The 16,521-nt window shown below is 40.7% G+C and overlaps 1 protein-coding gene across 1 annotated transcript in view; it reads left to right on the top strand.

Annotated features, from left to right (window-relative positions):
- The first annotated feature begins 713 nt into the window (after nucleotides 1–713).
- Nucleotides 714–16,521, top strand: part of Spmip2 (sperm microtubule inner protein 2) — an 86,045-nt gene continuing 70,237 nt past the window's right edge. Inside the window, exon 1 of the mRNA XM_034499679.2 lies at nucleotides 714–879. Coding sequence (XP_034355570.1) covers nucleotides 819–879 — 61 coding nt within the window. The 5' untranslated portion in view covers nucleotides 714–818. The remainder of the gene's footprint in view (nucleotides 880–16,521) is intronic.

The raw sequence follows: 16,521 nt of genomic DNA on the forward strand, positions 1-16,521 counted from the left end.
ATACTTTATAGCACTGTGTGTGTAGAAAATATAATCCAACATATATAACCCAGAATTATAACCAGACAATGGTTCTTTTGAGGACAGAGTATTTTCACAGAGAGATGCTTTGTAATGATCCAACACCTTTAAACACGGTAATCAGGACTGAGTAGCCTCTAAGAGTAGAAAAGATTCTGCAACAGCAGAGTATGATACAGGCCTGAGTCAAAGGAAACAACAAAGAAAGCCAGGAATACAAGAAAGATTTGACTGCAGTTGTCTACACTGGGAAACAGTCCGTTCTGTTTGGAGGCATGGAGTCGGTAAACATGAGAAGGCATCCTGTGTGAGCATCCTGGTGCATGGATGTCTGTGTAGTCTAGTTGTCTCAGGGCAAGCACACTGTATCTTACGAGTAACCATGCTTTGTATTTTTCTTTCTTTTTTTTCTTTTTTTCTTTTTTCACTCTGCAACTTGTCCCTGTAGGACATTCTTTACAAATGCTGAAAGACATGTGTGATAGAGCCTGTTAGGCTGTTGTAGGACTTTGTGAACAAGATTCTTCTGCTTGACTGTGGGCAGATAAGGGACAGTGGTGGCGGGATGCAGCACTTGAGCATACTCCAGTTCTGTCTGCTCTTGGAAACTGGAATTTAGAGCTCTGGCTCTGGAACATCTGCTCCCTGTGTCATAAAGCATCCTTGGCGACCGAGTAGCCCAGTTTACAGACAGTTTACAGGGAGAGAAGAGACACGGTCCTTGCCATTTACTGGTGCACTCACTGTTCTGAAGACGTTCAGGCAGTAATTGCAGAAAAGAAACTTAAACTTCAGCCATGGCTTTGTCACACCGGGAGCCACTCTCTGAGACAGTGGGAAAGCGCATGGTCGTCACAGGTGAGCAGGGCATGTCTTCATTTTCTCAGAGATCTAAGCGGTCACCTTCACATAAAGGGTGGGATGGTGAAATAATCACAGGACCGTGCCTGTCATGGATACACTGTAGCTATCAACAGGTCATTATAGCCACTGTCAGTCTACCAAAGCTAACTTGGATAAATGAAGTTTTTCTATAGCATAATCGTGATCAGTGCAAGTGAAACTGCTTGATGTTAATAAAAAGTATGTTGGTCACACGTTTCACTATTAGTAATTTAGATTTCTTGCATCTTTTACATCTAGACCTATTTTATGGATAAGAATTTGAACAAAATTAGATTACTTTTATGATGAATGTGAAATTCTAAGCATTGTTCTATGTTTTTGTTGTTTTGTTTTTGGTTTTTTTGGCTGGCCTGGAGCTCTCTATGCAGACCATGTTGACCTTGAATTCATAGAGCTCCACCTTCGTCTGCCTCTTGAATGCTAGGATTAAGAGCATGCCTACTACACTAAGCAAAACCAGGTTGTTTTATTTTATTATGTTAAAAGAAGATGTGCTTTAACTCTCATAAAATTGTTGATTATATTTTATTCTTTTAACTTTTACTTTTAATATTTTGGGCTATGTGTGTAAAGTTATTATCAAATCTAAAAAAAAAAACACCATAAAACATGATGAATTATGTAAAGTCCTGCAGACACGATGCAAATTTCCATTGTATTTCCTTTCTTTTTTTAAAAATTCTGAGCATGTCTAATGACCTTGCAGAAAACAATTCACTGCTCTTTTATGGTGGGCATTTGTGAGTCTTCTATGATTGGTCTCATCCACTTCTGTCTTGTAAATCTTTTGGAGCTGGCGAACCACCTTTTCCAGTCTTAGAGCTTGTGTAAAAGAAAGTCTCCTTCGATTCTGGCTTGCTTCACAAAAGGTGGAGCATAGCAACCAGATGAAAGCCAGTAGCCCTTCACCTCCCTCCACAGAGGATGGGTGCAGACCCACATATTATCCAGGTAATTTCAGAAGTGACAAACCAAAAGGAAAGCTAAGGCCTATATAAACAGACTGGCTTGGGTGGATGTGAGTCTGTAGTAGTTCATGCAGAACCCATGGAGGCCTGAGGAGTGGTTCTGGATGTTCCCTCCTGCATCTGAAATCTCTCCTACTGTGGAGTCTTTTTAACTAGTCTTTTAAAGGGAGGATGGGTAGTGGTTCTCTGTGTTTTACAGGAAATTTATGAAGAACAGAACATTTTCATACCCCACCACAGCTTCCTCAATTATTTTATCTGGTATTGAGGGTTGAATCCAGAACTTTGTGAACACTAATCACATGATTTCACCCCAGCTCTCTTCAGTTGAGAACTTTTTGATAGCAGGGTAACTTGAGTCAATTCATGATTAACTAAAATGTTAGTTAAAATGCACATTTATTCAGATGTCCTTAGTATTACCTAATGTCCTTTTTAATAATAAAAAAAGATTTATTTTATGTATATAAGTATACTGTTGCTGTCTTCAGACACACCAGAAGAGGGCATCAGATCCCATTACAGATGGTTGTGAGCCATCATGTTGTTGCTGGGAATTGAACTCAGGGCCTCCGGAAGAGAGGTCAGTGCTCTTATCCTCTGAGCTCTCTCTCCAGTGCCTAATGTCTCTTTCTATTCCACAAATCTACTGCATGGTGATCAGCTGCCACACCTCCCAGGAGTCAATGGGCTGTGACAATTTATGAGTATCTTTCTTGCTTAGACTTTGTCAGTTTTAGAGTACATACAGATGTGTGTGTGTGTGTGTGTGTGTTTTATTTAGGAGAGAAATCACAAAGGAAATGTAACATTTGCATCAGTTGTACAAACATGCAAACCAGACTTATACTGTGGATCCTGACCATAGGTACCCAGCTGAAGTGATGATGTCATTTTCTTATCTTCTCCCACCACTGTGTAGCCTCTGCTTTTCCTTGAGGCTGAAGCATCCGCACTCATCGTCTGAGACACCTCTGCAGCAGAGAGTTATCTCCTCACCATCTTTTCATTGATTCACTCATTTCTGCTCATATGAACTCATGAATACTGTGGGCTAGGCTCGGATGCTAATCAATTGGTGTCGCAAAGTCCATCCAGCTTTGGCCACTGTGCTCTTCCTGCTGTCTGCTGTGCCCACCTTGGCATACTGTGATAAGAAATGGGATTGGTTGACTTGTATTCTGCCTCCTTTCCCTCTTGCTCTAGTCCTAGAACCGGCTGTTCTCTTGGTTTCTTTTATCAGGTGCCGGGGTGATCGTTGCTGCTGGAAGGTCATTTCTTTCAGACAATTTAGACTGACAGAACAAGGAAATGTGTCTGTGTATGCTCACTTGCATAAGCATCTATCTATAGATAATGGTGTGCATACCAACCATCTGTGTCTATATTAAGCTCAGGATGAGTAAATAGGGTGTGTAGGGACAGGCTCTCACTAGGTAGTCTAGGCTGGCCTTGAACTCACAATCTGGACTCATTTAACCTTCTTGTAGTTTATAACTGCTTCTGGGGCTGTCTCTTTCCCTGGGTTCATGGCTCACTAAACTCAGGCTCTTTGTGGCTGTTCTTTGTTCTCAGGTCCCCACGTCAGCTCAGTTTTAAACACTGTTCCCTTCTAACATCCAGTGCCCTCTGATTTCTTTCTTTTTTATTCAATAATTTGTTTTTATTTACTTCACATCCTGATTGAAGACCCCTACCTCCTTTACTCTCAGTACCACATAATACCCTATTACTGCCTCCTCTTCTCCTTCTCAGAGAAGGGGAGGCTCCCACCTTGGGTACCACTCCACCCTGGGACATCTAGTCCCAGCAGGACTAAGCACATCCTCTCCAACTAAGGCCCAACCAGGGAGTCCAGATAGGAGAAGGAGATGCAATGGCAAGCAAGGGAGTCAGATACAGCCCCTGCTCTAATTGTTAGGGAACCCAGATGAAGACCAAGTTGCGCATCTGTTACATATGTGTAGTGGGCCTAGGTTCAGCCCCTGAATACTCTTTGGTTGGTGGTTCAGTCTTTGTGATCCCAGGTCAGTTGACTCTAAGTCTTGTGATGTCCTTGGCTCCTCCAGCTCACTCAGTCCTATCCCTGACTCTGCCACAAGACTCCCCGAGGGCCATCTGATGTTTTGGTTGTAGGTCTCTGCATCTGTTTCCATCTGCTGCTGGATGAAGCCTCTAAGGAGACAGTTATGCTAGGTTCCTGTCTACGAGTATAGCAGAGTATTATTAATAGTGTCGGGGGTTAGTTCTCTTACATAAGATGGGTCTCAAGTTGGGAGCCCTCTGCTTTCTATAAAGGGACAAAATGGAACTCTTCCCAACTGATGGCCCAGCCCAGAGGAGTCACTGTCTTAGCAAAGCCTGCAATTGGATTTGAGGCCTGAGAGGGCTTGTGGGAAGAACTGCCCGTCTCTTCCTACCAGGGCCACCAGGCTTACCTTTTTCATAAGGCTTCTGCCTACCTCCCCTGCAGGCACTGAAGTTACTTCTGGTGCACCTCCCTTCTTTCCTGCCCCTTCCTACTGTCTTGTGACCTTGTGAATTTTTGAAGCTCTTTCTTTCTCTTTCTTTCTTTCTTTCTTTCTTTCTCTCTCTCTCTTTGTAATAGAGCCTATATTTCCTTTTTTTTTAAACACTATTTTTATTCTTGGAGAATGTCATACAATGCGTTTTGAACATTCACTGTCCCCCTCTAATTCCTTTCTCCACCAACTTTGACATTTCTTCCTTTGTGTGTTTTCTTTCTTCCAACAAGTCTAGTTTGTGTTACCCAGCTAGTTTTGGAAGTAGTTTCTATCCTGGCATGTGGTTGACCTACCAGGGGTCACATCATCTTAAAAAAAAAAAAAAAAAAAAAAAGCCGACTTTCCTCTCCCAGCAGCTATTAAATGTCAATAACTCCGCAGCTAGTGGAGAAGTTTCTTTTCATCCATGCCTGCCTGCCTTCCTCTCTGCTGGGTAATTAACACAGAGACCCTTGCCTGGTCAATGTGAAGATAATAAGAGACTGTGCAGAGCTCAGTCCTAAAGTCCTACATCTATTTTCTTCTCCTGACTCTCCTTCACAGAGTCACGAGGGGGCTGTTTCTAACCCTCAACATGAGTTTTAATCTTGTGTCTAACAGTAATTCTTTCCCCTGGGGTCATTCTGGCCACTTCCTTTGGCTTATCTCTGAGTCTCAACAGCAGTGTGAGAAATGTGTTTCCCTCCCCACTGCCGCTTTACTCAAGCCCAGGATCCAGATCTGTTATTAACTGGTCCTGTGGGCAAAACTTCACCAACCAAGGATAGCTTGTCCTTACAGCTCCTGGGCCTCTGTTCTCACAAACTCTCCTCATTCCAGTTACTAAGGTCAGCAGCGCTTCCTCTCCAGCCCCTTTGCTGAACTCTTTCCTATATTTGTAGTATAGGGTTTTGTTTTACAGTCTGAATACTACCTAGGATCTTCCTTTTTGCATGTCCCAAGTCATTTTTTTATTATCACACATTAAATTGTCCTTTTTAAAATGTTTTTTTTTTTTTTGACAAATTCTTAAGGATATCAGTATATCTACTGCATAAAAGCATAACTAAGAATTCCCCCTGCCTCATTCATTTTTTTCTCTTTTCTTACATTCCTGGCAACCACTGATAGATAGCTTTACTCTGTAGTCTTATCATCAAGCCAGAGTTAGGTAGGAGGACCCCCTATCCTATGGGCTTGGGACCACCCTATCTATTTATATAGTTAATGACCAAAATATGAGACCCTGCCTGAAAACTAAACAAAATGTAAAATAAGCAAGCAAGCAAACAAACCACCACACTCAGGAGCACGTATTATAAACTTTCCCGTTCTATAATGTGTCAGAGCTGGAATCACACCCTATGTGTGCTTGTTAGACTACTGCCTTTATTTCATTACATAACTAAAAGGGCTTTCATGGCTTAGTGGCTGATTTTTTTCTCAAATTGCTGAATAATAGTACTCTGTGTGGCAACTCTTCCCTCTGCTAACCCATTCAGCTTTTCAAGGCTCTCGTCTAGATTGGGGCACTTGTGAATGGAACCTCTATAGACATTTGTGTTCATGCTTTTGGCTAGACATATTTTCAAGTCAATTTCAAAAATCTCTAGCTTTGTGGTTTGTGTATCAAATGCTTACCTTCTATTCTAATTAGCTTTGTATTGCTGCAATAAACACCAGGATCAAAAGTGCCTTAGGGAAGGGAAATAGTTTATTTGGATTACATATCCAAGGTCATAGTCCGTCTCTGAGGGAAGACAGGGTGGGAATTCAAGGCAGGAACCTGGAGGCAGAAACTGAAGCAAAGAGCATGGAGGAGTGCTGCTTACTGACTTGCTCCCCATGGCTTGCTCAGCCTGCTTCCTTACATAACTGAGGACCACCTGCCCTGTGGTAGCACAACCCACATTGTACTGGACCCTCCCACATAAATCTAGAAAGTGCCCCATAGTCCTGCCTATAGACCAATCTGATGAAGCAGTTTCTCAACTGAGGTCGTCCTCCTCCAAGATAACATATGCACACACCAACAGAACGCAAAACAAACAACAACAAAAAGCCAACCAGCTTCATAATCCATAAGAAGTGGCCCAACGATCTTCTAAATTAACTCTGCCATTTTCTGTGTCTGTTAGCAGGGACACACATGTAGCTCTCTGTCCTGGTCAGCACATGAGACTCTGTTATTTTTACTTTTAACTATCCTAACAGATGTACAGCTGCTCTGTGAATTCATAATTCTCTACCAGTCAGCATTGCTGTGCATATTTCCAATAGTTACTTGCTGTCTCTGCCTCCGTTAGTGTCATACATTCAAGTTTGCCCACTGTACAGTAAGTAGGGCAGTTTTGGTTTCTTATCACTGAGTCTTGAGAATTTTCTATGTATCTTGAATAAAAGCCCTTTATTAGACCAATATTTTATAAGATTCTGTCCAGTCCTTATGGGACTTGTCTCTTAACACATATGCTGTTAATTTATAACCAGACCCAAGAGCATACTGTCAGGACTGGAGAGATGGCTCTGTGGCTAAGAGTACTTGCCGCTAAACTCATTAACAAAAAGGGCAATCCGCTCTTGTTGGGTAAGGGCGACTGTAGAAGCGGGTGTAGATTCTATACTACTGCAAAAATTCGAGTTAAAATAGGACCTAAATAATCTCTAAGAGCCTGGTGTAGTTTTAATAAAAACCTGTTATCCAAAATGACCACAACACATACCATTAGATACACAGGAACCGTAAGAAAGGAAGGCTGCTGAAGCAAGAGAAGGCTCTTAGGGGCAAAAGCACCACAAACACAGAGGATACAATGGGCTCAGGTAATTTAGAAGTACATACACCCTACTCTCTTGAGTTGAGGGACTTCTAGTCAGTAGCTAGATACTTCTAGTAGTATTGAGGGTTAACACAGGTAGTCCAAACATAGGTATCTTCTCCAAAAGTCCATAGATGACCACATTGCCGAGGGCTGTGGCTGGCAGCCAGAGGTCTGATTGAACCTTTCATCTTGTAGACAGACTCATAGGACATAGCTAATGAGAGGGTCCTTGGAAGCTATCTCCCTTCAAACCAGATGTATGCCTCCAGGGCAAGTCGACCGGCACCTCATGTCGCCTCTTCAGAAGCTCAGAGTTCTTGAGAACAGTGGAATTCCCCAATCAATGGGGAGTTCCATCCTGAAACCAGGGGGGTGGAGTTTTATTACATACTGGGAAATGTCCATCCAACGGGGTAATCTGTGGGTAATTAGAGACCTGAAAACTCAAGTAATGATGAATTGTTCATGTCCAAAAACCTGTATATCATACCACTCACTCTCAGACCCCAAAGCTGTAGGTCTTATGGGTCATTCAGATGACAGGGACACATCTGTTTTGACCCTGCTGTGGCAAGGCAGATTCCAGTTAAAAGATTCCCAGTTAAAGAGAGGATGGATAGGATACCTAAAAGACCAGTTTCACTAAACTGATACTTTAAATTTATGTAATACATTTAATAACCAGATAGTTTAAAATAAACTTTGACATAAATTAGCCAGTTTTTTTTTTTGTAATTGCTAATCCTGGACTTAGAAACTTTAATATCATGTGTGATACATTTAATATCATGTGTGATACATTTAATATCATGTATGATACATTTAATATCATGTATAATACATTTAAGTCTCATCCTCTATACATCCTTAAATAACTGACTCAGACCTTTATAACTTGTAAAGGCTTTCTAGTTTATTTTGTAAACACATATTCATGTCAGTATATATATATATATATATAATTTTTATTTATATAATTTATATATACATATAAATTATTTTTATCTTTTATTCTTGAAACTTAAAAAAAAATACCATGAGATTTTATAGTCATACAGAAAGATCTCCTTTTTTTATATGTATATGTAACACTGACTGGGATGGCCTATTCATCTCTTCCTTTTGTGAGAGAGTATTAATATTTAACTTTTTTAACATCTACTTGTGATTGTTTAGGCGAGCACAGTAGATGGTAGGAAGGTCACTGTGTTTTAACACAGAGGAGATATATATAAATAAATAATATTTAAAGGCATGAACACGAGTTATTCTTATCTAAAGGGAGGGCAACTGTCTAAGAGGAAATGCGTATTCTGGAGTAGAAGCCATCAACTCATTAAGGCCAAGCAATGCTGATCCAGGAGCTTTTTTGTAGTGGCAGCTATAATTATCCTTTGATTTTCTGTTGAAATCTCTTGATCTCAAAGTGTTAGCTCTCTTTGTTAGTGTGTCAGTGCAATGTACAGTGTAAAAAACTGTATCAGAATCAAAACAAACATTAAAATTGTGAAATAAGCATTTTTTTAGTGTAAAGAAGCTAAGCCTATAACTAAAGAAACAAACAAAAGACAAACAATCAAAAAATAATTGCTGTTCTTAAAAGTGTACTTGGGTTCATTTCCCAGTATCCGCACAGCAGGCCACAGGCTTCTATAGCTCCAGCTGTGACATCTTCCTCTACTACTGCACACAATTAGTGCACAAACATATATGCAAACCAACATGTACAAAGTATAATTAAGTAATCTTTGGGGCTGGAGAGATGGCTCTGTGGTTAGGAACACTGGCTGCTCTTCTAGAAGACCCAGGTTCAATTCTCAGAACCCACATGGAAGCTTACAGGTATCTGTAACTCCAATTCCAGGGGATTTGATGTCCTCTTCTAGTCTCTGGGGACACCAGGCAAATGCACAGTACACAGACAAACATGCAGCTAAAAAGTACATAAGCATACAATTATAAATAGATATTTTTTAGACAGATCATTGTATTTCCTAGGAGATTTACAATTTTGTGTTTTCATTTAGGTCTGTGGCTGATTTTGAAGCCATTTTTTGTTCCCTTTACACTTTGTATTTCCTGCAGCCAATCCAGTCCTTCATTTCCTTAAGTCAGTGTTAGCAGCTGTCACTGACAACCATGTAAGACTCTTCTTGGACATAAGATCTCTTCGGATTTATCAGCCATACTTAGTTTCACGTATATTTACATATCTCACATTTTCATCACCATTGATAAGCTTCATGTTTTTACATAATGTTGAAACATTATCATCTTCATTTTTGCCTATGTTTTTATATTTAATTTAGAAATGTTCACTTTTTTAAAAAAAAATACATGAACTTTTTTGTTTCCAAGTTTGGTGGTTTGGGGGTTTGAAGCCAGGGTTTCCTACAGACTAGACAAGTGTTCTAACACCATCGTACAGTCCCAGCCTCATGAATACTTCATTATTTTCCCTCTTTCTGTTTTCTTTCATGTATGTAAATGGTTGTATGTATATGTACATATACAAGTGTGCACATATGAAATATGCAGGTACATATACATATGCATGCGCATGTATGTGTCTGGAGGCCAGAAGTTGGCATACAGTGTCTTCCTCCCATTTTCCCTACACTACTTTTGAAGACAGGGTTGCTCACTGACCTGAGGCTTGTTGACTCAGCTAGACAGCCTGGCCAGTGAGTTCCACGGGTCCTTCAATCTCTCCCTTCTCTCCTCAGCCCTAAGATCACAGGCTTGTTTCACTTGAGCTCTGGGGGATCAAACCTGGGTCCTCACTTTATGACACTTTAGTCACTGTCACTGCCAACAATGTAAGACTCTTCTTGACCGCTTAGGATCTATCTGAATTTATCAGTCCATACATTTTATATACATTCACCTATTTTCACACGCTTGCATGCATGTGGCAAACACATAGTAAAGCAATCACTTTACTGACAGAGCCAGCTCCTAATATTTTCTTTTATTTATGATTAGCAGCTGAGATGCAAAAAGACACATGATTCTTATTAATGGCAGGAGCCTTAAGGACTTATATCTAATATAATGAATAATGTAATTAAGCTCACTAATATTAAAAAATCAATTTTAGTTATTTTGAAAAGATATATAAATCTTTTCACATTAGCTTTTAACATTTTTATTATGAATAAAACATATGCTAATGATCTCTTACCTATCACCCATATTCAATGGCTACCAACATTTTGCCACATTTTACCAATGCATTGGTTTCTTTTACCAAAATATTTTAGAGCAAAATACATATATATCATTTTTGCCTTTCTAAAAATTATCAAACTATCCTTACATAACCACAAGCCTACTAGAGAAAGGTACCCAGCATGGATCTCTGAACTCTACTTATCTTCTACACACTTGTTCACACACAAAAAAACAAATACATGACACACATATATTTTCCCAATTGACTGTGAGAATGAGGATCTAAATTATTACAATTAACAATTATCCTTTGACATTGTATAATAACTACACCACAACTAAATTTTTCTGGTTGTCACTAATTGTAGTTTTAGGAGCTGGGGAGATGGCTCAGTGGATAAAGTGCTTGCTGAGCAAGCATGAAAACCTGAATTTGGATTTCCAGCACCCAGGCTTGGGGTGGCCATATATAACCCCAGCACTGGTGGAGTGGATAGAGACACACAGATCTTTGGAGCTCTCTGGGCAACTAGTTAAGCCAATCAGTGAGCTCCAGATTCAATGAGAGGTCCTGTCTCAAAAGCAATAAGGTGGAGCTGAAAAGATGGCTTCCTTGGTAAAGTTCAAGTGTGAGGTCCTGAGGCAAATCCCCAGAACCCATGCAAAACTTGAATCCATTTCTTGAGCATCTGTAACCCCAGGCCCTTACGGAGTAATGCAGCCTGGCAAAGCTTGGAAACTAGAAAGCCTGCTAGCCTAGTGGGCTAAGAAACTCACACAGAGATCTTGGCTCCAAAAAGGGGAAAGGCAAGGGCCAGTGCGAGAGGCTGTTTTTGACTTACACATGTGTGCCAGGCATGTATGAACCTACATTCACACACTTGAATCCATGTGGCAAACACACACACACACACACACACACACACACACACACACACTCACACTCACAGGGAGAGGGAGAGGGAGAGGGAGAGGGAGAGGGAGAGGGAGGGAGGGAGAGAGAGAGAGAGAGAGAGAGAGAGAGAGAGAGAGAGAGAGAGAGAAAGGGAGAGGGAGAGAGAGAGAAAGGGAGAGGGAGAGAGAGAGGAAAAGGGAGACGGAGAGAGAGAAGGAGAGGAAGGAAGGAAGAGGGAGATAGGGAAAGGAAGGGAGAGGGAAGGAGAGGAAGGGATAAGGAGAGAGGGAGAGGGAGGGAGAGGGAGGAAGGTGAGAGGGAGGGAGGAGAGAGAGAGAGAGAGAGAGAGAATATCAAGTGAAGCCTACTAGAGAAAGGTACCCAGCATTAATCTCTGAACTCCACTTGCCTGCTACACACTTGTTCACATACACAAATACATGACACATACATATTTTCCCAATTGACTGTGAGAATGAGGATCTAAAGAAAGCCTGCACTGGGTGCACAGCTCATTGTCAATTCTTCTGCGTCCTTTCAAGGCTTGCAGTCATCTGTCCTTCTTCCTACTATTTAATTGCTGCAGAAGCTGGCTTGCGTGTCCATGACAACCATCTCACGTCCTAGGCTTGTCACTTACTTCCTTGATATGTCATTTAACTTGGCACTTTATCCTATGTAAACCGAGTTTGCCTCTAGAGCTCTAATTACAACCAGCTTCAGCTCTTGAGGAATATTAATGTTATGCTGTCATCTAAATCTTAAAGGTCCTCCAAATGTCCAAGTAAAAGCCTCAGTCTATAGGATGGTACCATTAAAAGGCAGTGGAACTTTTATTTCAAATATCAAATCAATGGAACAGAATAAAAAACTTAGAGGTAAGCTCACATAGCTTCAGCCTTGTCAGTTTTGGCAAAGTCTGTGTAAAAAAAACATACGTTGAAGAAGAGATGGCTTTTTCAACAGTGATGCTGGAGGAAACTGGATATTTACAGATAGAAGAATAAAATCAGATTCATAACATGTAAAGTCAATCAAAAAGAGATCAAAGACTTCAACTAAATTTTGAAAGTTCTAGAATATACTTTAAGTATTTGAAGATATAGGTAAGATGTTTCTGGAAAGAACTCTAATAGCACAGGAAAATAATTTCATAAATTCACAAATAGGATCACATGAAATTGAAAAGCTTCTTCTGTATAGTAAAAGAAATAACCACCAGAGAGAGAGAGAGAGAGAGAGAGAGAGAGAGAGAGAGAGAGAGAGGAGAGAGAGAGAGAGAGAGAGACAGTCTATGGAATGGGGTGGGGAGAAATCTCTCAACCATTCACCAGAGAGAGGGATATATATGTATACACACACACACACACACACACACACACACACACACACACACATATACATATATATGTATACATATACATGTATATGTGTGTATATGTATATATATTATCCCAAATAACTTTAATCAATAAATAGCCTCAAGAACCTGAATAGACAGTTCTTAGAAGAAGAATTATGAATGTCTAATAATTGCTTGAGAAGTATTCAACATCCTTAGCCATCAGAAATATGCAAAATACCATATTCTTTGTTGGGGTGGGGAATATACATGGACACTAATGCATAAACATGGAGCTTAGAGGAAAACTTGTAAAAGCTGGTTTTCTCCTTCTACCATGTGTGTCCCAGGGACTGAACTCAGGTCTTCAAGCTTGGTAGCAAGTGCCTTTGCCCACTGAGCCATCTTGCTTACCCAAGTTTTTGGTTATTGAAACAGGATCTCCTTGGGTTGCCTAGAGGCTGGCCTGACTTTGCAAACTTTCTGTGCTCCATCATGGTCTGACACTTTCTGCCTCAGCCTACCATGCTAGGATCAAAGACATGTCCCATCATGCCTTGCTTACAAATACATTCTTTACAAGTTTTTTTTTCTCATGAATTTCCACTTGATCCAAACTAAAGCTAGGTGTTAAGCAGTGAATATGAGATACTAAAAAAACCCATAAGCGTATGCTGTGGTTGTGTACCATAGTCTCAATCACACCAGAGACTGAAGAAACAGAGATAGGAAGATTGCTTGAGCCCAGGGTTTAAAAAACAGCCTAAGCAACACAGAAAGGCCCATTCAGGGAAAAATTTTTAAAAACTAATTAAATACAGAAGCACAAGAACAGATCATCTAGCTTAACCTGACATTTTTTTCATGAAGCCACCAGTATTCAGAATTCAGAACTGCTGGAATCGTTTACCCAGCCTAGTTCAGAGAGAATGGAAGCCTCTGCCTAGCCTCCGTGTGTCTGGGCAGTTTGTGTATGTGATACTCAGATTGCAGGCTTAGTAAAAGAGCTAACACATTTAGTCAGCCATAGTCTGTATAGGAGAAAAACAGTGCATGGAAGCCAGGAGTACTGCAGCACTCCCCCTTTCTGAAGGGGTGGCCATTACATATGACTTTTGTTAGAAGCAAATAAGCACAGGAAGCCTCCAGGAAAAGGGCAGGAGCCAGTGTGATGGGTGGAAGCAGAGTGGGTAGAAAGAAACCCCCAGTGTATGTGTAATTTTCAAGAGTATTGCTCCATTAGCCCGAGTTTCAGTCCTATTTATTCATCTCTTTTGCCCTGTGAAACTGTCACACTAATAGTTATGTCTCAAATCCAATTATTTTAAAAATAGAACATGACTTCACACAGAATTGCCGGTGGTTTCCTGTTTGAGGAAGGAACGAGACAGCTCTCCTGCTACACACACATTTGGCTTAAATCTCACGACTTCAATCCATGAAGGAAAGAGCTCAGATTTCCAAAACGGGATTCACAGTGAAAACTCATACACAATAATGAGCTGAGACGCCAGATTGGTGAAGCTACATTCTATTTGTTGATATTTAATTTATTTTATACTGTACTCCTCCTGTTGGCATAGTGTGTAATTTGCCTTGAGTCATTTGTGTTGTCTCTGGAATCTGTGCACAGTATTCAGCTTCTTACCACAAATCTTTGACCGGGGACAACTAAATAAAATAAAAATAGACACTTACAAGGTGGGGGCTGTAGCTCAATGGTAGGACACTTGCCTAACATGATCGATAATCTGAGATCCAGCTCAGAAATGGAAGGAGAAGGAAGAGAAGGAGGCTGAGGAGGAGGAGACAAAAAAAAAATCACCAACTTAGTTGGAAATTATTTTCTAATAAGATATGAGAAGCCGTTTGTTTGAAACAAGCTTATAGCTTTTCTAATGATACCTGCTGAGTTATTTTTGCTCTTGAGGACATGGTGCTGTTAATGCCAGGAACAGTGAACTTGTGTATTTAATATTTTTCTCTGAGTATTTTTCTTTTTATAAGACACATTTTTAGTTTTACCAAAACCTAAGTACCACACTGAAAGACCTTACCTGGGGGTGCCTGCAATTCTGAGTCAATCACTACCCCTTAAATTGTTGACCAAACCATCACTGATGTGATTTGTTGCCATGGGGCTGAGAAACATTGACCCAACCCTTGGGAGAGGGTGTCTATGGACAAGGTTGTTTGCTTTTGTTTTTAAAGAACAAATAAACCCCTTTATTATACAAGCTAAAGGAAGGGAGGAGAATTCTTCTGCCTTTTTGAGCCCTTATCTTAATTTTCCCAAATGGATGCCTTGTAGGTGTTTTGTTTGCTGTTTTTAAGATGTACTTATTTCATGTGTGTGAGTGTTTTGCTTGCATGTATGGCTGTGTACTGTGTGCATGCTTGGTACTCATGGAGGCTAGAGGAACCCTTTTGAGTCTCTGAAATCAGAGTTACAGATGGTTATTCCAGCTGCCATGTGGGTTCTGGGGTCAAACTTAGATCTTCTGTAAGAACAGCACATTTTGTAACCACTGAACCATCTCCTCGCCTTGTAGGCTTTACAAGAACAGTGTCCAGTCATGGAGAAACACATTAGTCACGTGACTAGTTCAAACGAATTAAGCATTCCTTGGTTGACATTATGTGCTGGAAAGTGTGTTAGTAAACATGAAGAAGCATCACATTTCTACTGAAGAAGTGGCAACTAAAAATCAGATATTGATTTGAGCCTTTCCTCCTTACCATCCTGAACACAATGGTCTCATCAATGTACAGTTTTGAAATAGTAATACTTATTTTTTTTTAAAGATGTTTTAATTTATTTTATGTATATGATTACACTGTTGTCTTCAGACACACCAGACGAGGGCATTGGAGTCCATTACAGATGGTTGTGAGCCACCATGTGGTTGCTGGGAATTGAACTCAGGACCTCTGGAAGGGCAGGCGGTGCTCTTAACCGCTGAGCCATCTCTCTATCCCTAGTAATACTTATTTAATATGAACTCAGTCACTAAAGTTTTCCCCTAGAGAAAATAATTATCTGGGAGAGAACGATGCTAAGGTGAAGATATGGAAAACAAAAACAAAAAACAAAAACAAACAAGCAAAAAAAAAAACAGTTGGTTTTTTTCTCTCTCTCTTTCTTTTATTTTTTTGAGACAAGGTCTTGTGTATAGCTTTGAACTCACTATGTAGCTGAGTTACCTCGAACTTCTGCTCCTCCTGGTTGGGCCTCCTGAGTGCTTGTGGTACAGGCACGCTCTACCATCCCTTGGCTGCATGTGGAGCTGTGCATGCTGGGCAGGCGCTCTACCAACACAGCCCATGTTCCAGCCCCCCTTTTCTCTTAAGAGCCAACCAAGTGCACTTTCTCTTTTAAAATCTGCGGTCCCAAGCATTTTTTGTTTGCTTTGAGACAATTGGCTATGTCATCTGGCTGTCCTGGAACTCGTAGAGATCCTACCAAGTGCTGGGATTAAAGCCATACACCTCCATGCTCAGCCTTCCTAAGTATTTTTAAAGGGCAAAGGAAAGGGGGGGAGGGAACCCTAAGATCGTCTAAGCAACTGATTTTGCATCCTCCGTGTGACTTTGATTCCCGTGGACCTACAAGCCCAGCTGTGGTCAGGCTTCCAGTGGTGTCTCTGTTCTCCTCTTAGGGTCCACACAGAGTTTGAGCACTGGGGACTCAAACAATCCCAGCTCACCGTGTGATCATGGACAGGATGTCATGCCTCGTAGCACCTATTATTATCTGCAATAAGAGAATGAGCTAAGCACACTAGCACCTGATGAGCTCTGAATACATGTTCCCTTGTCTGTCATCTGACACCTATCACTAGTGACTCAAGTAAGCACCTGATAATCAGGCCTGAAGATAAGTGATTTG

Source organism: Arvicanthis niloticus, chromosome 4 (genome assembly GCF_011762505.2).
Source record: "Arvicanthis niloticus isolate mArvNil1 chromosome 4, mArvNil1.pat.X, whole genome shotgun sequence".
Lineage (NCBI taxonomy): Eukaryota > Metazoa > Chordata > Mammalia > Rodentia > Muridae > Arvicanthis > Arvicanthis niloticus.